General features: G+C 56.3%; 1 protein-coding gene across 1 annotated transcript in view; it reads left to right on the forward strand.

Annotated features, from left to right (window-relative positions):
• LOC121269400 overlaps positions 1 to 20,781 on the forward strand; it is a 39,870-nt gene extending 19,089 nt beyond the window's left edge. The window contains exons 2-3 of the mRNA XM_041174000.1: positions 19,590 to 19,749; positions 19,981 to 20,781. Of these exons, the coding sequence (XP_041029934.1) occupies positions 19,590 to 19,749; positions 19,981 to 20,747 (927 nt within the window). The 3' untranslated portion in view covers positions 20,748 to 20,781. The remainder of the gene's footprint in view (positions 1 to 19,589; positions 19,750 to 19,980) is intronic.
• Positions 20,782 to 22,853: the final 2,072 nt, after the last annotated feature.

The following is a 22,853-nucleotide window of genomic DNA, read 5'->3' on the forward strand; positions in this document are numbered from 1 at the left end:
CTTGCTCCCTCTAACCTTTACATCCCACTCTGCTGTTTGTTCCCTCTAACCCTTCCATCCCACTCCGCTGCTTGCTCCCTCTAACCTTTACATCCCACTCTGCTGCTTGCTCCCTCTCACCCTTCCATCCCACTCTGCTGTTTGTTCCCTCTAGCCCTTCCATCCCACTCCGCTGCTTGCTCTCTCTCACCCTTCCATCCCACTCTGCTGTTTGTTCCCTCTAGCCCTTCCATCCCACTCCACTACTTGCTCTCTCTCACCCTTCCATCCCACTCTGCTGTTTGTTCCCTCTAACCCTTCCATCCCACTCTGCTGTTTGTTCCCTCTAACCCTTCCATCCCACTCCGCTGCTTGCTCTCTCTAGCCCTTCCATCCCACTCCGCTGCTTGCTCTCTCTCACCCTTCCATCCCACTCTGCTGTTTGTTCCCTCTAACCCTTCCATCCCACTCTGCTGTTTGTTCCCTCTAACCCTTCCATCCCACTCTGCTGTTTGTTCCCTCTAACCCTTCCATCCCACTCTGCTGTTTGTTCCCTCTAACCCTTCCATCCCACTCTGCTGTTTGTTCCCTCTAACCCTTCCATCCCACTCTGCTGTTTGTTCCCTCTAACCCTTCCATCCCACTCTGCTGTTTGTTCCCTCTAACCCTTCCATCCCACTCCACTACTTGCTCCCTCTCGCCCTTCCATCCCACTCTGCTGTTTGTTCCCTCTAACCCTTCCATCCCACTCCGCTGCTTGCTCCCTCTAGTCCTTCCATCCCACTCCACTACTTGCTCCCTCTAACCCTTCCATCCCACTCCGCTACTTGCTCCCTCTAGCCCTTCCATCCTACTCTGCTGCTTGTTCCCTCTAACCCTTCCATCCCACTCCGCTGCTTGTCCCCTCTAACCCTTCCATCCCACTCGGCTGCTTGTCCCCTCTAGCCCTTCCATCCCACTCGGCTACTCACTCCCTCTAACCCTTCCATCCCACTCCGCTACTCACTCCCTCTAACCCTTCCATCCCACTCTGCTGCTTGTCCCCTCTAGTCCTTACATCCCACTCCGCTACTCACTCCCTCAAACCCTTCCATCCCACTCTGCTGCTTGTCCCCTCTAGTCCTTACATCCCACTCTGCTGCTTGTCCCCTCTAGTCCTTCCATCCCACTCCACTGCTTGTTCCCTCTAACCCTTCCATCCCACTCTGCTGCTTGTCCCCTCTAGTCCTTACATCCCACTCCGCTGCTTGTTCCCTCTAGTCCTTACATCCCACTCCACCTCTTGCTCCCTCTACCTGTTCCATCCCACTCCACTGCTTGTTCCTTCTAACCCTTCCATCCCACTCCGCTGCTTTCTCCATCTAGCCCTTGCATCCGACTCCACTGCTTGCTCCCTCTATCCCTTCCATCCCACTCCGCTGCTTTCTCCATCTAGCCCTTGCATCCGACTCCACTGCTTGCTCCCTCTATCCCTTCCATCCCACTCCGCTGCTTTCTCCATCTAGCCCTTGCATCCGACTCCACTGCTTGCTCCCTCTATCCCTTCCATCCCACTCCGCTGCTTTCTCCATCTAGCCCTTGCATTCGACACCACTGCTTGTCCCCTCTAACCCTTCCATCCCACTCTGCTGCTTGTCCCCTCTAGTCCTTCCATCCCACTCTGCTGCTTGTCCCCTCTAGCCCTTCCATCCCAATATGCTCCTTGCTCCCTCTCACCCTTCCATTCAACTCCGCTGCTTGTCCCCTCGAGTCCTTCCATCCCACTCGGCTGCTTGTCCCCTCTAACCCTTCCATCCTACTCTGCTGCTTGTCCCCTCTAACCCTTCCATCCTACTCTGCTGCTTGTCCCCTCTAACCCTTCCATCCCACTCCACAACTCGTCCCCTCTAACCCTTCCATCCCACTCCACTACTCGTCCCCTCTAACCCTTCCATCCCACTACGCTGCTTGTCCCCTCTAGTCCTTCCATCCCACTTGGCTGCTTGTCCCCTCTAACCCTTCCATCCCACTCTGCTGCTTGTCCCCTCTAGTCCTTCCATCCCACTCGGCTGCTTGTCCCCTCTAACCCTTCCATCCCACTCTGCTGCTTCTCTCCTCTCGCCCTTCCATCCCACTCCCCTGCTTCTCCACTCTTGTCCTTCCATCCCACTCCCCTGCTTCTCCACTCTTGTCCTTCCATCCCGCTCCGCTGCTTGTCCCCTCTAGTCCTTACATCCCACTCTACTGCTCTTTCCCTTAGTCCTACCATCCCACTCCGCTACTCACTCCCTCTAACCCTTCCATCCTACTCTGCTGCTTGTTCCCTCTAACCCTTCCATCCCACTCCACTTCTTGCTCCCTCTACCTGTTCCATCCCACTCCGCTACTTGCTCCCTCTAGCCCTTCCATCCTACTCTGCTGCTTGTTCCCTCTAACCCTTCCATCCCACTCCACTTCTTGCTCCCTCTGCCTGTTCCATCCCACTCCGCTACTTGCTCCCTCTAGCCCTTCCATCCCACTCTGCTGCTTGTCCCCTCTAGTCCTTCCATCCCAATATGCTCCTTGCTCCCTCTCACCCTTCCATCCCACTCCGCTGCTTGCTCTCTCTCACCCTTCCATACCACTCTGCTGTTTGTTCCCTCTAACCCTTCCATCCCACTCCGCTACTTGCTCCCTCTAGCCCTTCCATCCCACTCCGCTGCTTGCTCTCTCTCACCCTTCCATCCCACTCTGCTGTTTGTTCCCTCTAACCCTTCCATCCTACTCCACTACTTGCTCCCTCTAGTCCTTCCATCCCACTCCGCTGCTTGCTCCCTCTCACCCTTCCATCCCACTCCGCTGCTTGCTCCCTCTCACCCTTCCATCCCACTCCGCTGCTTGCTCTCTCTCACCCTTCCATCCCACTCTGCTGTTTGTTCCCTCTAACCCTTCCATCCCAATATGCTCCTTGCTCCCTCTCACCCTTCCATCCCACTCTGCTGTTTGTTCCCTCTCACCCTTCCATCCCACTCTGCTGTTTGTTCCCTCTCACCCTTCCATCCCACTCTGCTGTTTGTTCCCTCTAACCCTTCCATCCCACTCCGCTGCTTGCTCTCTCTCACCCTTCCATCCCACTCTGCTGTTTGTTCCCTCTAACCCTTCCATCCTACTCCACTACTTGCTCCCTCTAGTCCTTCCATCCCACTCCGCTGCTTGCTCTCTCTCACCCTTCCATCCCACTCTGCTGTTTGTTCCCTCTAACCCTTCCATCCTACTCCACTACTTGCTCCCTCTAGCCCTTCCATCCCACTCCGCTGCTTGCTCCCTCTCACCCTTCCATCCCACTCCGCTGCTTGCTCCCTCTCACCCTTCCATCCCACTCCGCTGCTTGCTCTCTCTCACCCTTCCATCCCACTCTGCTGTTTGTTCCCTCTAACCCTTCCATCCCAATATGCTCCTTGCTCCCTCTAACCCTTCCATCCCACTCTGCTGTTTGTTCCCTCTCACCCTTCCATCCCACTCTGCTGCTTGTCCCCTCTAACCCTTCCATCCCACTCCACTACTTGCTCTCTCTAACCCTTCCATCCCACTCTGCTGTTTGTTCCCTCTAACCCTTCCATCCCACTCCGCTGCTTGCTCTCTCTCACCCTTCCATCCCACTCCGCTGCTTGTCCCCTCTCACCCTTCCATCCCACTCTGCTGTTTGTTCCCTCTAACCCTTCCATCCCACTCCACTACTTGCTCCCTCTAGCCCTTCCATCCCACTCTGCTGTTTGTTCCCTCTAACCCTTCCATCCCACTCCGCTGCTTGCTCCCTCTCACCCTTCCATCCCACTCTGCTGTTTGTTCCCTCTAGCCCTTCCATCCCACTCCGCTGCTTGCTCCCTCTAGCCCTTCCATCCCACTCCGCTGCTTGCTCCCTCTAGCCCTTCCATCCCACTCTGCTGTTTGTTCCCTCTAGCCCTTCCATCCCACTCCGCTGCTTGCTCCCTCTAGCCCTTCCATCCCACTCCGCTGCTTGTCCCCTCTCACCCTTCCATCCCACTCTGCTGTTTGTCCCCTCTCACCCTTCCATCCCACTCTGCTGTTTGTTCCCTCTAACCCTTCCATCCCACTCCGCTGCTTGTCCCCTCTCACCCTTCCATCCCACTCTGCTGTTTGTTCCCTCTAACCCTTCCATCCCACTCCGCTGCTTGTCCCCTCTCACCCTTCCATCCCACTCTGCTGTTTGTTCCCTCTAACCCTTCCATCCCACTCCACTACTTGCTCCCTCTCGCCCTTCCATCCCACTCTGCTGTTTGTTCCCTCTAACCCTTCCATCCCACTCCGCTGCTTGCTCCCTCTAGTCCTTCCATCCCACTCCACTACTTGCTCCCTCTAACCCTTCCATCCCACTCTGCTGCTTGGTCCCTCTAACCCTTCCATCCCACTCCGCTGCTTGCTCTCTCTCACCCTTCCATCCCACTCTGCTGTTTGTTCCCTCTAACCCTTCCATCCCACTCCGCTGCTTGTCCCCTCTCACCCTTCCATCCCACTCCACTACTTGCTCTCTCTCACCCTTCCATCCCACTCCGCTGCTTGCTCTCTCTCACCCTTCCATCCCACTCTGCTGTTTGTTCCCTCTAACCCTTCCATCCCACTCTGCTGTTTGTTCCCTCTAACCCTTCCATCCCACTCTGCTGTTTGTTCCCTCTAACCCTTCCATCCCACTCTGCTGTTTGTTCCCTCTAACCCTTCCATCCCACTCTGCTGTTTGTTCCCTCTAACCCTTCCATCCCACTCTGCTGTTTGTTCCCTCTAACCCTTCCATCCCACTCTGCTGTTTGTTCCCTCTAACCCTTCATCCCACTCCACTACTTGCTCCCTCTCGCCCTTCCATCCCACTCTGCTGTTTGTTCCCTCTAACCCTTCCATCCCACTCCGCTGCTTGCTCCCTCTAGTCCTTCCATCCCACTCCACTACTTGCTCCCTCTAACCCTTCCATCCCACTCTGCTGCTTGCTCCCTCTAACCCTTCCATCCCACTCCGCTGCTTGCTCTCTCTCACCCTTCCATCCCACTCCGCTGCTTGCTCTCTCTCACCCTTCCATCCCACTCTGCTGTTTGTTCCCTCTCACCCTTCCATCCCACTCCGCTACTTGCTCCCTCTCGCCCTTCCATCCCACTCCGCTGCTTGCTCTCTCTCACCCTTCCATCCCACTCCGCTGCTTGCTCTCTCTCACCCTTCCATCCCACTCTGCTGTTTGTTCCCTCTCACCCTTCCATCCCACTCCGCTACTTGCTCCCTCTCGCCCTTCCATCCCACTCCACTACTTGCTCTCTCTCACCCTTCCATCCCACTCCGCTGCTTGCTCTCTCTCACCCTTCCATCCCACTCCGCTGTTTGTTCCCTCTAACCCTTCCATCCCACTCCGCTGCTTGCTCCCTCTAACCTTTACATCCCACTCTGCTGTTTGTTCCCTCTAACCCTTCCATCCCACTCCGCTGCTTGCTCCCTCTAACCTTTACATCCCACTCTGCTGCTTGCTCCCTCTCACCCTTCCATCCCACTCTGCTGTTTGTTCCCTCTAGCCCTTCCATCCCACTCCGCTGCTTGCTCTCTCTCACCCTTCCATCCCACTCTGCTGTTTGTTCCCTCTAGCCCTTCCATCCCACTCCACTACTTGCTCTCTCTCACCCTTCCATCCCACTCCGCTGCTTGCTCCCTCTAGTCCTTCCATCCCACTCCACTACTTGCTCCCTCTAACCCTTCCATCCCACTCTGCTGCTTGCTCCCTCTAACCCTTCCATCCCACTCCGCTGCTTGCTCTCTCTCACCCTTCCATCCCACTCCGCTGCTTGCTCTCTCTCACCCTTCCATCCCACTCTGCTGTTTGTTCCCTCTAACCCTTCCATCCCACTCTGCTGTTTGTTCCCTCTAACCCTTCCATCCCACTCCGCTGCTTGCTCTCTCTAGCCCTTCCATCCCACTCCGCTGCTTGCTCTCTCTCACCCTTCCATCCCACTCTGCTGTTTGTTCCCTCTAACCCTTCCATCCCACTCTGCTGTTTGTTCCCTCTAACCCTTCCATCCCACTCTGCTGTTTGTTCCCTCTAACCCTTCCATCCCACTCTGCTGTTTGTTCCCTCTAACCCTTCCATCCCACTCTGCTGTTTGTTCCCTCTAACCCTTCCATCCCACTCTGCTGTTTGTTCCCTCTAACCCTTCCATCCCACTCTGCTGTTTGTTCCCTCTAACCCTTCCATCCCACTCCACTACTTGCTCCCTCTCGCCCTTCCATCCCACTCTGCTGTTTGTTCCCTCTAACCCTTCCATCCCACTCCGCTGCTTGCTCCCTCTAGTCCTTCCATCCCACTCCACTACTTGCTCCCTCTAACCCTTCCATCCCACTCTGCTGCTTGCTCCCTCTAACCCTTCCATCCCACTCCGCTGCTTGCTCTCTCTCACCCTTCCATCCCACTCCGCTGCTTGCTCTCTCTCACCCTTCCATCCCACTCTGCTGTTTGTTCCCTCTCACCCTTCCATCCCACTCCGCTACTTGCTCCCTCTCGCCCTTCCATCCCACTCCGCTGCTTGCTCTCTCTCACCCTTCCATCCCACTCCGCTGCTTGCTCTCTCTCACCCTTCCATCCCACTCTGCTGTTTGTTCCCTCTCACCCTTCCATCCCACTCCGCTACTTGCTCCCTCTCGCCCTTCCATCCCACTCCACTACTTGCTCTCTCTCACCCTTCCATCCCACTCCGCTGCTTGCTCTCACTCACCCTTCCATCCCACTCCGCTGTTTGTTCCCTCTAACCCTTCCATCCCACTCCGCTGCTTGCTCCCTCTAACCTTTACATCCCACTCTGCTGTTTGTTCCCTCTAACCCTTCCATCCCACTCCGCTGCTTGCTCCCTCTAACCTTTACATCCCACTCTGCTGCTTGCTCCCTCTCACCCTTCCATCCCACTCTGCTGTTTGTTCCCTCTAGCCCTTCCATCCCACTCTGCTGTTTGTTCCCTCTAACCCTTCCATCCCACTCTGCTGTTTGTTCCCTCTAACCTTTACATCCCACTCCACTACTTGCTCTCTCTCACCCTTCCATCCCACTCCGCTACTTGCTCCCTCTAGCCCTTCCATCCCACTCCACTACTTGCTCTCTCTCACCCTTCCATCCCACTCTGCTGTTTGTTCCCTCTAACCCTTCCATCCCACTCTGCTGTTTGTTCCCTCTAGCCCTTCCATCCCACTCCGCTGCTTGTCCCCTCTCACCCTTCCATCCCACTCTGCTGTTTGTTCCCTCTAACCCTTCCATCCCACTCCGCTGCTTGTCCCCTCTCACCCTTCCATCCCACTCCGCTGCTTGCTCCCTCTAACCCTTCCATCCCACTCCGCTGCTTGCTCTCTCTCACCCTTCCATCCCACTCCGCTGCTTGCTCCCTCTCACCCTTCCATCCCACTCTGCTGTTTGTTCCCTCTCACCCTTCCATCCCACTCTGCTGCTTGCTCCCTCTAGCCCTTCCATCCCACTCCGCTGCTTGTCCCCTCTCACCCTTCCATCCCACTCTGCTGTTTGTTCCCTCTAACCCTTCCATCCCAATATGCTGCTTGCTCCCTCTAGCCCTTCCATCCCACTCCGCTGCTTGTCCCCTCTCACCCTTCCATCCCACTCCGCTGCTTGCTCCCTCTAACCCTTCCATCCCACTCCGCTGCTTGTCCCCTCTCACCCTTCCATCCCACTCTGCTGTTTGTTCCCTCTAACCCTTCCATCCCACTCCGCTGCTTGTCCCCTCTCACCCTTCCATCCCACTCCGCTGCTTGCTCCCTCTCACCCTTCCATCCCACTCCGCTGCTTGCTCTCTCTCACCCTTCCATCCCACTCCGCTGCTTGCTCCCTCTCACCCTTCCATCCCACTCTGCTGTTTGTTCCCTCTCACCCTTCCATCCCACTCTGCTGCTTGCTCCCTCTAGCCCTTCCATCCCACTCCGCTGCTTGTCCCCTCTCACCCTTCCATCCCACTCTGCTGTTTGTTCCCTCTAACCCTTCCATCCCAATATGCTGCTTGCTCCCTCTAGCCCTTCCATCCCACTCCGCTGCTTGTCCCCTCTCACCCTTCCATCCCACTCCGCTGCTTGCTCCCTCTAACCCTTCCATCCCACTCCGCTGCTTGTCCCCTCTCACCCTTCCATCCCACTCTGCTGTTTGTTCCCTCTAACCCTTCCATCCCACTCCGCTGCTTGCTCCCTCTCGCCCTTCCATCCCACTCTGCTGCTTGCTCCCTCTCGCCCTTCCATCCCACTCTGCTGCTTGCTCCCTCTAACCCTTCCATCCCACTCCGCTGCTTGCTCCCTCTCGCCCTTCCATCCCACTCCACTACTTGCTCTCTCTCACCCTTCCATCCCACTCCGCTGCTTGCTCTCTCTCACCCTTCCATCCCACTCCGCTGTTTGTTCCCTCTAACCCTTCCATCCCACTCCGCTGCTTGCTCCCTCTAACCTTTACATCCCACTCTGCTGTTTGTTCCCTCTAACCCTTCCATCCCACTCCGCTGCTTGCTCCCTCTAACCTTTACATCCCACTCTGCTGCTTGCTCCCTCTCACCCTTCCATCCCACTCTGCTGTTTGTTCCCTCTAGCCCTTCCATCCCACTCCGCTGCTTGCTCTCTCTCACCCTTCCATCCCACTCTGCTGTTTGTTCCCTCTAGCCCTTCCATCCCACTCCACTACTTGCTCTCTCTCACCCTTCCATCCCACTCTGCTGTTTGTTCCCTCTAACCCTTCCATCCCACTCCGCTGCTTGCTCTCTCTAGCCCTTCCATCCCACTCCGCTGCTTGCTCTCTCTCACCCTTCCATCCCACTCTGCTGTTTGTTCCCTCTAACCCTTCCATCCCACTCTGCTGTTTGTTCCCTCTAACCCTTCCATCCCACTCTGCTGTTTGTTCCCTCTAACCCTTCCATCCCACTCTGCTGTTTGTTCCCTCTAACCCTTCCATCCCACTCTGCTGTTTGTTCCCTCTAACCCTTCCATCCCACTCTGCTGTTTGTTCCCTCTAACCCTTCCATCCCACTCTGCTGTTTGTTCCCTCTAACCCTTCCATCCCACTCCACTACTTGCTCCCTCTCGCCCTTCCATCCCACTCTGCTGTTTGTTCCCTCTAACCCTTCCATCCCACTCCGCTGCTTGCTCCCTCTAGTCCTTCCATCCCACTCCACTACTTGCTCCCTCTAACCCTTCCATCCCACTCTGCTGCTTGCTCCCTCTAACCCTTCCATCCCACTCCGCTGCTTGCTCTCTCTCACCCTTCCATCCCACTCCGCTGCTTGCTCTCTCTCACCCTTCCATCCCACTCTGCTGTTTGTTCCCTCTCACCCTTCCATCCCACTCCGCTACTTCCTCCCTCTCGCCCTTCCATCCCACTCCGCTGCTTGCTCTCTCTCACCCTTCCATCCCACTCCGCTGCTTGCTCTCTCTCACCCTTCCATCCCACTCTGCTGTTTGTTCCCTCTCACCCTTCCATCCCACTCCGCTACTTGCTCCCTCTCGCCCTTCCATCCCACTCCACTACTTGCTCTCTCTCACCCTTCCATCCCACTCCGCTGCTTGCTCTCTCTCACCCTTCCATCCCACTCCGCTGTTTGTTCCCTCTAACCCTTCCATCCCACTCCACTGCTTGCTCCCTCTAACCTTTACATCCCACTCTGCTGTTTGTTCCCTCTAACCCTTCCATCCCACTCCGCTGCTTGCTCCCTCTAACCTTTACATCCCACTCTGCTGCTTGCTCCCTCTCACCCTTCCATCCCACTCTGCTGTTTGTTCCCTCTAGCCCTTCCATCCCACTCTGCTGTTTGTTCCCTCTAACCCTTCCATCCCACTCTGCTGTTTGTTCCCTCTAACCTTTACATCCCACTCCACTACTTGCTCTCTCTCACCCTTCCATCCCACTCCGCTACTTGCTCCCTCTAGCCCTTCCATCCCACTCCACTACTTGCTCTCTCTCACCCTTCCATCCCACTCTGCTGTTTGTTCCCTCTAACCCTTCCATCCCACTCTGCTGTTTGTTCCCTCTAGCCCTTCCATCCCACTCCGCTGCTTGTCCCCTCTCACCCTTCCATCCCACTCTGCTGTTTGTTCCCTCTAACCCTTCCATCCCACTCCGCTGCTTGTCCCCTCTCACCCTTCCATCCCACTCCGCTGCTTGCTCCCTCTAACCCTTCCATCCCACTCCGCTGCTTGCTCTCTCTCACCCTTCCATCCCACTCCGCTGCTTGCTCCCTCTCACCCTTCCATCCCACTCTGCTGTTTGTTCCCTCTCACCCTTCCATCCCACTCTGCTGCTTGCTCCCTCTAGCCCTTCCATCCCACTCCGCTGCTTGTCCCCTCTCACCCTTCCATCCCACTCTGCTGTTTGTTCCCTCTAACCCTTCCATCCCAATATGCTGCTTGCTCCCTCTAGCCCTTCCATCCCACTCCGCTGCTTGTCCCCTCTCACCCTTCCATCCCACTCCGCTGCTTGCTCCCTCTAACCCTTCCATCCCACTCCGCTGCTTGTCCCCTCTCACCCTTCCATCCCACTCTGCTGTTTGTTCCCTCTAACCCTTCCATCCCACTCCGCTGCTTGTCCCCTCTCACCCTTCCATCCCACTCCGCTGCTTGCTCCCTCTCACCCTTCCATCCCACTCCGCTGCTTGCTCTCTCTCACCCTTCCATCCCACTCCGCTGCTTGCTCCCTCTCACCCTTCCATCCCACTCTGCTGTTTGTTCCCTCTCACCCTTCCATCCCACTCTGCTGCTTGCTCCCTCTAGCCCTTCCATCCCACCCCGCTGCTTGTCCCCTCTCACCCTTCCATCCCACTCTGCTGTTTGTTCCCTCTCACCCTTCCATCCCAATATGCTGCTTGCTCCCTCTAGCCCTTCCATCCCACTCCGCTGCTTGTCCCCTCTCACCCTTCCATCCCACTCCGCTGCTTGCTCCCTCTCGCCCTTCCATCCCACTCTGCTGCTTGCTCCCTCTCGCCCTTCCATCCCACTCTGCTGCTTGCTCCCTCTCGCCCTTCCATCCCACTCTGCTGCTTGCTCCCTCTCGCCCTTCCATCCCACTCTGCTGCTTGCTCCCTCTAACCCTTCCATCCCACTCCGCTGCTTGCTCCCTCTCGCCCTTCCATCCCACTCCGCTGCTTGCTCCCTCTAGCCCTTCCATCCCACTCCGCTGCTTGCTCCCTCTCGCCCTTCCATCCCACTCCGCTGCTTGCTCCCTCTCGCCCTTCCATCCCACTCCGCTGCTTGCTCCCTCTAGCCCTTCCATCCCACTCCGCTGCTTGCTCCCTCTCGCCCTTCCATCCCACTCCGCTGCTTGCTCCCTCTAACCCTTCCATCCCACTCCGCTGTTTGTTCCCTCTCGCCCTTCCATCCCACTCCGCTGCTTGCTCCCTCTCACCCTTCCATCCCACTCCGCTGCTTGCTCCCTCTAACCCTTCCATCCCACTCCGCTGCTTGTCCCCTCTCACCCTTCCATCCCACTCCGCTGCTTGCTCTCTCTAACCCTTCCATCCCACTCCGCTGCTTGTCCCCTCTCGCCCTTCCATCCCACTCCGCTGCTTGTCCCCTCTCACCCTTCCATCCCACTCCGCTGCTTGCTCTCTCTAACCCTTCCATCCCACTCCGCTGCTCGTCCCCTCTCGCCCTTCCATCCCACTCCGCTGCTTGCTCTCTCTAACCCTTCCATCCCACTCCGCTGCTTGCTCCCTCTAACCCTTCCATCCCACTCCGCTGCTTGCTCCCTCTCGCCCTTCCATCCCACTCCGCTGCTTGCTCCCTCTAACCCTTCCATCCCACTCCGCTGTTTGTTCCCTCTCGCCCTTCCATCCCACTCCGCTGCTTGCTCCCTCTAACCCTTCCATCCCACTCCGCTGTTTGTTCCCTCTCGCCCTTCCATCCCACTCCGCTGCTTGCTCCCTCTCGCCCTTCCATCCCACTCCGCTGTTTGTTCCCTCTCGCCCTTCCATCCCACTCCGCTGCTTGCTCCCTCTCGCCCTTCCATCCCACTCCGCTGCTTGCTCCCTCTCGCCCTTCCATCCCACTCCGCTGCTTGCTCCCTCTAGCCCTTCCATCCCACTCCGCTGCTTGCTCCCTCTCGCCCTTCCATCCCACTCCGCTGCTTGCTCCCTCTAGCCCTTCCATCCCACTCCGCTGCTTGCTCCCTCTAACCCTTCCATCCCACTCCGCTGCTTGTTCCCTCTAACCCTTCCATCCCACTCCGCTGCTTGCTCCCTCTCGCCCTTCCATCCCACTCCGCTGCTTGCTCTCTCTAACCCTTCCATCCCACTCCGCTGCTTGCTCCCTCTCGCCCTTCCATCCCACTCCGCTGCTTGTTCCCTCTAACCCTTCCATCCCACTCCGCTGCTTGCTCTCTCTAACCCTTCCATCCCACTCCGCTGCTTGCTCCCTCTCGCCCTTCCATCCCACTCCGCTGCTTGTTCCCTCTAACCCTTCCATCCCACTCCGCTGCTTGCTCTCTCTCACCCTTCCATCCCACTCCGCTGCTTGCTCCCTCTCGCCCTTCCATCCCACTCCGCTGCTTGCTCTCTCTAACCCTTCCATCCCACTCCGCTGCTTGCTCCCTCTCGCCCTTCCATCCCACTCCGCTGCTTGCTCCCTCTCGCCCTTCCATCCCACTCCGCTGCTTGCTCCCTCTCGCCCTTCCATCCCACTCCGCTGCTTGCTCTCTCTAACCCTTCCATCCCACTCCGCTGCTTGCTCCCTCTCGCCCTTCCATCCCACTCCGCTGCTTGCTCCCTCTCGCCCTTCCATCCCACTCCGCTGCTTGCTCCCTCTCGCCCTTCCATCCCACTCTGCTGCTTGCTCCCTCTCGCCCTTCCATCCCACTCCGCTGCTTGCTCCCTCTCACCCTTCCATCCCACTCCGCTGCTTGCTCCCTCTCGCCCTTCCATCCCACTCCGCTGCTTGCTCCCTCTCGCCCTTCCATCCCACTCCGCTGCTTGCTCCCTCTCGCCCTTCCATCCCACTCTGCTGCTTGTCCCCTCTCACCCTTCCATCCCACTCCGCTTCTTGCTCCCTCTCGCCCTTCCATCCCACTCCGCTGCTTGCTCCCTCTCGCCCTTCCATCCCACTCCGCTGCTTGCTCCCTCTCACCCTTCCATCCCACTCCGCTGCTTGCTCCCTCTCGCCCTTCCATCCCACTCCGCTGCTTGCTCCCTCTCACCCTTCCATCCCACTCCGCTGCTTGCTCTCTCTAACCCTTCCATCCCACTCCGCTGCTTGCTCCCTCTAACCCTTCCATCCCACTCCGCTGCTTGCTCCCTCTCGCCCTTCCATCCCACTCCGCTGCTTGCTCCCTCTCGCCCTTCCATCCCACTCCGCTGCTTGTTCCCTCTCACCCTTCCATCCCACTCCGCTGCTTGCTCCCTCTCACCCTTCCATCCCACTCCGCTGCTTGCTCCCTCTAACCCTTCCATCCCACTCCGCTGCTTGCTCCCTCTAACCCTTCCATCCCACTCCGCTGCTTGCTCCCTCTCGCCCTTCCATCCCACTCCGCTGCTTGTTCCCTCTCACCCTTCCATCCCACTCCGCTGCTTGCTCCCTCTAACCCTTCCATCCCACTCCGCTGCTTGCTCCCTCTAACCCTTCCATCCCACTCCGCTGCTTGCTCCCTCTAACCCTTCCATCCCACTCCGCTGCTTGCTCCCTCTCGCCCTTCCATCCCACTCCGCTGCTTGCTCCCTCTCGCCCTTCCATCCCACTCCGCTGCTTGCTCCCTCTCACCCTTCCATCCCACTCCGCTGCTTGCTCCCTCTCGCCCTTCCATCCCACTCCGCTGCTTGCTCCCTCTCACCCTTCCATCCCACTCCGCTGCTTGCTCTCTCTAACCCTTCCATCCCACTCCGCTGCTTGCTCCCTCTAACCCTTCCATCCCACTCCGCTGCTTGCTCCCTCTAACCCTTCCATCCCACTCCGCTGCTTGCTCCCTCTCGCCCTTCCATCCCACTCCGCTGCTTGCTCCCTCTCGCCCTTCCATCCCACTCCGCTGCTTGTTCCCTCTCACCCTTCCATCCCACTCCGCTGCTTGCTCCCTCTAACCCTTCCATCCCACTCCGCTGCTTGCTCCCTCTAACCCTTCCATCCCACTCCGCTGCTTGCTCCCTCTAACCCTTCCATCCCACTCCGCTGCTTGCTCCCTCTCGCCCTTCCATCCCACTCCGCTGCTTGTTCCCTCTCACCCTTCCATCCCACTCCGCTGCTTGCTCCCTCTAACCCTTCCATCCCACTCCGCTGCTTGCTCCCTCTAACCCTTCCATCCCACTCCGCTGCTTGCTCCCTCTAACCCTTCCATCCCACTCTGCTGCTTGTTCCCTCTCACCCTTCCATCCCACTCCGCTGCTTGTTCCCTCTCACCCTTCCATCCCACTCCGCTGCTTGCTCCCTCTCGCCCTTCCATCCCACTCCGCTGCTTGCTCCCTCTCGCCCTTCCATCCCACTCCGCTGCTTGTTCCCTCTCACCCTTCCATCCCACTCCGCTGCTTGCTCCCTCTCGCCCTTCCATCCCACTCCGCTGCTTGCTCCCTCTCGCCCTTCCATCCCACTCCGCTGCTTGCTCCCTCTCGCCCTCCCCGTTTCCTTTCCAAATGTGACCATCCGAGTTCCTCTTGGGATAATTGGTTTTTTCTGCTTCCACCACAGTCGTGGGTATCAACGTCCAGGATCTTTGCCACCCACTATCTAAAAAAGTACTTCCTTGTATTTCCCCCCATGCCGCTCCTGCCCAGCTACTTAAACCCGGGACCCTAACGTTTGCACTATCAGCGCCATTGGGAGCAGTTTTTTATTCCTGGTCTACCTTATCCAAACCTGCCACAACCCTTACACCGTGTTCTTGAACCTCCCCTCAATCCCCTTTGCATCAAGGAGCACAATCCCAACTTTTCCCCCAAAGCAAAACTCGCTGTTAATATTCCCCCACCACCCCGTCTCTTGAACCCGGAATCCTGGTGAACCTTCCCTGCGCCCTCTCCAGGACCCTCCCCCCTCCCTCAAGCGGGAAGACCGGAATAGTAGAGACCAAGCCGTTGTATGTTTTCAAGAAGGAGTCAGATATAGATGGGACGAAAGGGATCAAAGGGTATGGGGGGAGAAAGCGGGAGCGGGCTATTGAGTTGGATGATCGGCCATGATCACAATGAATGGGCGGAGCTGGCTCAAAGGGCCGAAAGGCCTCCTCCTGCTCCTACTCCTAGTTTCTATGTTTCTAACTGGGCGCAACACACCCAACCGGAGCTGCGCAAAGATTCAGCGCAACTTCCCCGCTTTTGCCCATGACGCCTCCATCCCCGGAGCCCAGGATCGCGTGACGCTGTTGCAAAGCGCTCTCCCGACACATCCCGCACCCCCCCCCCCAACCCCTCAAAGATCAACGCACGGGCACACCCTCACCCCATCCTCCCACTGCCTCCCTGATCCCCCTGTCCCTGCGCACTCTTTGGGACGGCGCCCTGAAGTCCAAATTGCCCCTCCGTAGCCCCTTCAGCCGAAATGCGTCTCCCTCATGCGCTCCGGTATGTCCACCGCATGTCTGCCCGTTCTGCTAACCCTACCCCACGGCCCCCGTTGCAGTGTGTATGATCCGCACTGTTTGCCGCTCCGCTACGTCTGATATGGCCGGTAAACTTTGTAACTTTGCTCTCTAGTCCAAGATCCATGGGCAGAGTTTTATGTTCCCCTGCACCCCTCCTCCCACTGGCATGTTTGTAGACGGAGAGAGGGAGAGAGGGCTGGGGGGTTGCTGACAGTAAGGTTTCTTGAACGGCCTACCCACCGGAATCCCGACCTCAACGCAACTTTACACTTGCGCGGGCGAGGCCTAGGTCAGCCTCTGCCTGCCCTGGCCCCAACTGAAGTCCCTAAGAGGCCAATTATTGACCGCTCAAGGGCCATTTCCCCGCCCGGCCTCAGTTTCCCGGCTGGCAGGTGAAGTTCAAAAGCCGGGCGCAGGCCCCCACGCCCCCCCCGCCTTCCCCCCCACCCCACGGTGACTCTCCACGTTTACCTGGTCCCGAACGCCCGGGACTTAGACCCTGGGGACTGCTCCCAGTCCCAGTCCTGTCCACTGCAGCTTCTGATGCCCAATCAGATTGGCCGCCAGCTCTCTCAGGCGGGACTCCCTCCCACGTGGGTGAAGGGTAGAATTCCCGCCTCCAGCCAATGAATGCATGTTGGAGCGTTAAACGGCTATGGGGCAGGCACTAGTAAGTAGTCATTAATTAAGATTAATAAGGAGGGGAGGATTCGAGCATGAGTGAATGCTAGCTCGCGATATAAAGGTGGATTGCAATAGATATTTAAATAAGAAAAGAGTTAACAAAGTTGGTCAGATAGAAAGTGTGTCTGGGGAATTGACAGTTGGAAAGCAAGGAGATGGCAGATGAATTAAACAGGTGTTTAGCTTCGGTCTGCACTGCAGAGGACACACATAACAAGCTGGAACGAGCTGTAAATCAGGAAACGGAAGGGAGGGAGGAACTCAGAAAAATTACTGTCATCAGGGAAGTGGTAGTGAGCAAATTGTTGGGGCTGCAGGCTGACAAATGCCCAGGCCCGGATGGACTTCACCCTAAGGGCTTGAACGAAGTGGCTAGTGAGATAGTTGATGCATTGGTTTTAATTTCCCAAAGTTCCCTAGATTCGGGGAGGTTCCATTAGATTGGAGAATAGCAAATGTAACTCCTTTATTCAAAAAGTCAGGGAGACAGAAAGCAGGAAACAGGCCAGTTAGCTTCACATCTGTCTTAGGGAAAACGTTAGAAGCTATTCTTAAAAGGTTGAGGCCCCAGCACTGATCTCTGTGGCACACCCCTCGTCACATCTTGCCAACCAGAAAAAGACCCATTAGCCAGCCAATCTTCTACCCATGCCAATATGTTACCCCCTACACCATGAACTTTTATTGTCTGCAATAACCTTTGATGTGGCACTTTATTAAATGTCCAAGTACAGCACATCCACCGGTTCCCCTTTATCCACAGCACACGTGCCCCCCTTCAAAGAACTCCAATAAATTGGTTAAACGTGATTCCACTCTTACAAAACCATGTTGACTCTCCCTGGTTGCCTTGAATTTTTCTAAGTGCCCTGCTAGTTCTTTGAAGGAGGGCACGTGTGCTGTGGATAAAGGGGAACCAGTGGATGTGCTGTGCTTAGATTTCCAGAAAGCATGTGATAAAGTGCCACATCAAAGGTTATTGCAGACAATCGAAGATCATGGTGTAGGGGGTAACATATTATAAGACCATAAGACGTAGGAGCAGAAATTAGGCCATTCGGCCCATCGGGTCTGCTCCGCCATTCAATCATGGCTGATAAGTTTCTCAGCCCCATTCTCCCACCTTCTCCCCGTAATCTTTGATCCCCTTACCAATCAGGAACCTATCTATCTCGGTCTTAAATACACTCAATGACCTGGCCTCCACAGTCTTCTGTGGCAATGAATTCCATAGATTCACTCTCTGGCTAAAGGAGTTTCTCCTCATCTCTGTTCTAAAAGGTCTTCCCTTTACTCTGAGGCTGTGCCCTCGGGTCCTAGTCTCTCCTACAAATGGAAACATCTTCCCCACGTCCACTCTATCCAGGCCTTTCAGTATTCTGTAAGTTTCAATCAGATCCCCCCCTCATCCTTCTAAACTCCATCGAGTATAGACCCAGAGTCCTCAAACGTTCTTCATATGTTAAGCCTTTCATTCCTGGGATCGTTCTCGTGAACCTCCTCTGGACCCTCTCCAGGGCCAGAACATCCTTCCTGAGATACGGGGCCCAAAATTGCTCACAATATTCTAAATGTGGTCTGACCAGAGCCTTATAAAGCCTCAGCAGCACATCCCTGCTTTTATATTCTAGTCCTCTCAAAATAAATGCCAACATTGCATTTGCCTTCCTAACTACCGACTCAACCTGCAAGTTAACCTTAAGAGAATCCTGGGCTATTGGCGTGGATCGAAGATTGGCTGGCTAACAGGAAACAGAGAGTAGGCATAAATGGGTCTTTTTCTGGTTGGCAGGATGTGGCGAGGGGTGTGCCACAAGGATCAGTGCTGGGACCTCAACTGTTTACAATTTATATAAATAACTTGGATGAAGGGACCGAAGGAATGGTGGCTAAATGTACTGACAACACAAAGTTAGGTAGGAAAGTACAGTGCGATATAAAAACAGAAAATGCTGGAAAAACTCAGCAGGTCTAATAGCATCTGCGGAGACAAAAGAAAACAGAATTAACATTTCGAGTCCGTATGACTTTTCTTTAGAGCTAAAGAGCAGTTCTCTGTTTTCTTTACGCTCCCCGGACGCTGTTAGACCTGCTGAGTTTTTCCAGCATTTTCTGTTTTTGTTTCAGATATCCAGCTTCCGTGGGATTTTGCTTTTATACAAAGGGACATAGATAGGTTAGGTGAGTGGGCAAAGATCTGGCAAGTGGAGTATAAAGTGGGAAAATGTGGAATTGTCCATTTTGGCAGGAAGACTAAAAAAAGAAGCACATTATCTAAATGGTGAGAGATTGCAGAGCTCTGAGATGCAGAGGGATCTGGGTGTCCTAGTGCATGAATCACAAGGTTAGTGAGCAGGTACAGCAGGTAATGAGGAAAGTTAATCGAATGTTATCATTTATTGTGAGGGGGGAATCGAATACAAAAGTAGGGAGGTTATGCTCCAGTTGTACAGGGCACTGGTGAGACCACATCTGGAGTATTGTGTACAGCACTGGTCTCCTTATTTAAGGAAGGATGTAACTGCGTTGGAAGCAGTTCAGAGAAGGTTTACCAGACTAATCCCAGGAATGGGTGGGTTGTCTTATGAGGATAGGCTGGACAGGTTAGGCTCGTATCCGCTGGAGTTTAGCAGAGTGAGAGGTGACTTGATTGAAACCTTTAAGATCCTGAGGGGTCTGGACAGGGTGGATGTGAAGATGGTGTTTCCCCTTGTGGGAGAATATAGAACGAGGGGGGGGGTCACAGTTTAAAAATAAGGGGTCACCCATTTAAGACAGAGATGAGGAGAAACGTTTTCTCTCAGAGGGTGGCGAGTCTTTGGAACTTTCTTCCCCAACAGGAGGTGGAGGCAGAGACTCTGAATATTTTTAAGGCCGAGCGAGTTAGATCCTTGATTAACAAGGGGGTGAAAGGTTATCGGGGGGTCGGCAGGAATGTGGGGTTGAGGTTAGAGTCAGATCAGCCACGGTCTTATTGAATGGGGGGAGCAGAGCTCGAGGGGCCGAGTGGCCTTACTCCTGCTCCGAATTCGTACCGTGCGTATGTTCGGCTCTGTGGGGGATATGTGTCCGGCAACTATTCGGATGAAGGGAATGGAAACCACCCCCCCCCAGCCCCCAGCTTCCCCCTACCCTGGCCATCTTAAAATAATGCCTCAGGAGCGATGGCTGGACGCGAGTTGACGGGCTACTTGCCTCCCTGTGCCAATGTCCTCCGATTCCCACGGGGGCCAGACGCGTGAGGGAGACGATTGCGCTTGGGCCGCGCGGCGGGTAAGAGGGAGGGCAGGCGATTGGGGCTGGGGTGGGGTGGGAGGGGTTGGTTCCACCTCATTGCCCACCCCAGAGACTCACTCTCTCCACCACCCCCCCCCCCTGCCCTCCTCTTTCTTGCCTGCAGGAGAAGAAGGCCCACAACAGCATCGAGATGTCGAAGGTAGGAGGAGGGATACCGGACATCCGGAACCTGACGGCAGCTGAGACGGAGGCCCTGGAGCTGGCCGGCGACCAGAGCGGCTTTTCCATCTCCGACGCGGAGACCGGAGTGATGAGCATTAAGCGTGAGGAGGACTAGGGCTTTGTCAGCACCTTCGTGGGCAGGAGAGGAGGACACGTGGGTCGCGGTGGGGGGTTGGGGGGGGAGGTGGGGGCGGTGGGGGGAGCCGGTAGGGGGGGGTTGGTTGGTGGGGGGGTGGTGGGAGGGGTGGGGGGGTGGTGGGTTTCGGATGGAGCGGGGAAGCTAACGGCTCTGTGTTTGTGTCGTCCCCCCTCCCCTCCCCCACCCTTTGCAGGTGTCCGCGCCGTGGAGGTCCGGGGGGAGGTGTCCAGCGAGGTTCTTCAGACCTCCTCCGAGGAGGAGAGCGCCCAGGCTCCGGAGGAGTCTGCCCAGTCGTACCCCACCGCCTTCCTGTCCACCGCCGGAGACCCGACACCCTCGGCGGGGAAGCGACTGGCGCCGGACGCCCTCTACGCCCAGCCCCTCAAGGTCATGCAGGTGCAGCTGATGGAGCCGGTGAAAAACGAGGGCCCCGAGAGCCCCACCGGGGGCCAGGCCCACCCCGAGCCGGAGCCTGACAGCGGGCCGCTGATGTCGGCCACCCTCAGCCTGCTGGAGCTGCAGCAACGGGCCGGAGAGAGCTTGGCAGAGCTGCCCAAGGCCCTCAGCCATCACGCCCGCTCCATGGAGGAGTCGCTGCAGGACATGCGCTCGGCGATCGCCCAGTCCAGCGAGCGCATGGCCTCCTCCCTCGAGCGGCTGGCCATGGTCATGGAGACCCAGGTCCAGCAGAACACCCAGTGCATGCTGGGGGTCAGCGCCAACCTGCAGACCATCGCCCTGGCCGTCAGGTCGCTGCAGCAGTGGCCCAACGGGAGGTGCGCGGTGCGGCTGGACCCCCCCGGCGGCCCCCCGCCGACCGAAGGCCGAGAGAGGCCGGAGGAGCCGCGGCCTGCCCCGGCCGGAGAACCCTACCGCGACGGCCTGAGCGGCTGCCCAGCCCCCCTGCCTGTGACCGGCCGTCTCCAGCGGAAGCGACCTCAGAGGAGGCTCCTGGACTGACGCGGGGAGAGCCCCCGGACGCCGGGAAGTGTTGTGCGGGGGGGGGGGGTGGGTGGGTGGGGGTCACCAGAGGAAGGCCGATCATGGCCGGTGGGGTGGGGTGGGGTGGGGGTCACAGCGATGCCACAGCCAGAACGTCCAAAAGACCACTGAGCTGCACTGGGGGCACTGTGGGTGTTCCAGCCTTTGCTGCAAGGATATTGTTGCTTGTGTAACGATTAAACCGTGATTGTGCTTTTACTCGTGGCCCTTTATTGATGAGGTGGGGTGGGTGGGTGGGAGGTGGGGGGGCGGGGAGAGCGACCCTTCAGGCGTTCCGTGGGTCTTGCACATGGTGGGGGTGGGGGGGAGGGGGGGTCATCAGATCTCCGCCCGAATCATTCAAGAAGCTGAAAGCCTCCCTGTCCCTTTCCCGTCAACGCTTTAACTGGCGTCTGACTCACAGGGGGAACGCCGGCTTATCCAAAGTCTCTGCCTCCAACACCTTCGGAGGAAGAGAGTTCCCAAAAAAGTTTCCCCTGGCCTCCGTCCTAAACGGGACACCCCTCCTTCTTAAACTGCGGCTCCCGAGCGCTCGGTTCTCTCTCCCCCTCCTCCCCCCCACCGAGAGGAAACACCCACTCCCCACCGGCGCTGCCAACTCCCCTCAACACCTTAGGTGTTTCAATCGATTGGATTGTTGGACTGCAATGAAAAGCAGGGCCAGCTTTTGGCAGCCATCCCACTGAAAACCAGAGATACCACCTCAAAGGCCACCTTCCCGATCCCCCAGCGCCTCCCATTTACTGAGCGAGGCGGCATAATATTCACTTCAGAGAAGTGCTGATGAGAGCAGACAACCTTGTGAGCAGCCTTCCAGCCATTTCTAGATGGCCTGGTCACCTCAGTCCCTTTCTGCTCTGGACATTGTTGACCTCCATATTCACACTGTTGGGGCTCCGATCCAAGTCCTCCTGCACAATCCAATGACCCTACTCACATGCCCCGAGCGTGCATCACCCAATATTTAATTCACTGACACAGTAACACCGACTGAGACAAGGGACACGGTATTTAATTCACTGACCCAGTAACACCGACTGAGACAAGGGACACGGTATTTAATTCACTGACACAGTAACACCGACTGAGACAAGGGACACGGTATTTAATTCACTGACACAGTAACACCGACTGAGACAAGGGACACGGTATTTAATTCACTGACCCAGTGATACCGACTGAGACAAGGGACACGGTATTTAATTCACTGACACAGTAACACCGACTGTGACAAGGGACAAGGTATTTAATTCACTGACACAGTAACACTGACTGAGACAAGGGACACGATATTTAACTCACTGACCCAGTCATATTGACTGAAAGCAGCCGCGCACTATTTAACTTACTGACTCAATATTATAAACCGAGACAGCAACACAGGATTTCAATCACTGATCCAATCGTACTGACCGAAACATGTTTATTTCCCTGACCCAGAGCTTTGGACTGACACAAGGTACACAGTATTTCATTCACCCCCGGGACATTGCAGAGTCTTTTATCGTCGTCCACCACCCACCACACCTCTGCAACTGTCCATCGTTTATTAAGTTTGTTTCCAAGTGTGATGACTGGCCTTGTTCCCTATATTACAACCATTTACATGCAGTGAGACCCCACTGACACCAGGGAGATAACTGACCCTGCCTCTGTCAGAAGAAAATGCCAACCGGGGTTATCCCTCCCAGCCTCAGAGCTCTGCAATCTCTCACCGTTTAGATCATATTTTTCATTTTTTATTCTTCCTGCCAAAATGGAGCATTTCACTTTCCCACATTATACTCTATTTGCCATTTTTTTGCCCCCCTCACTAACCTATCTATATCCCTTTGTAGCCTCTACGTTCCCTCCTCACACCTTATTATCCTAGCTTTGTTCTTCAGTCATCAGCAAATTTAGCAACCGTACCTTTGGTCCCTTTATCCAAGTCATTGATATAAATTTCAAGAAGTTGAGAACCCAGCACAGATCTCTGTGGCACACCACTCGCCACATCCTGCCAACCAGAAAATGGCCCATTTCTGCCTGCACTCTCTTTCCTGTTAGTCTATCCATGCCATT

The sequence above is a fragment of the Carcharodon carcharias genome, chromosome 24 (assembly GCF_017639515.1).
Source record: "Carcharodon carcharias isolate sCarCar2 chromosome 24, sCarCar2.pri, whole genome shotgun sequence".
Taxonomy (NCBI): domain Eukaryota; kingdom Metazoa; phylum Chordata; class Chondrichthyes; order Lamniformes; family Lamnidae; genus Carcharodon; species Carcharodon carcharias.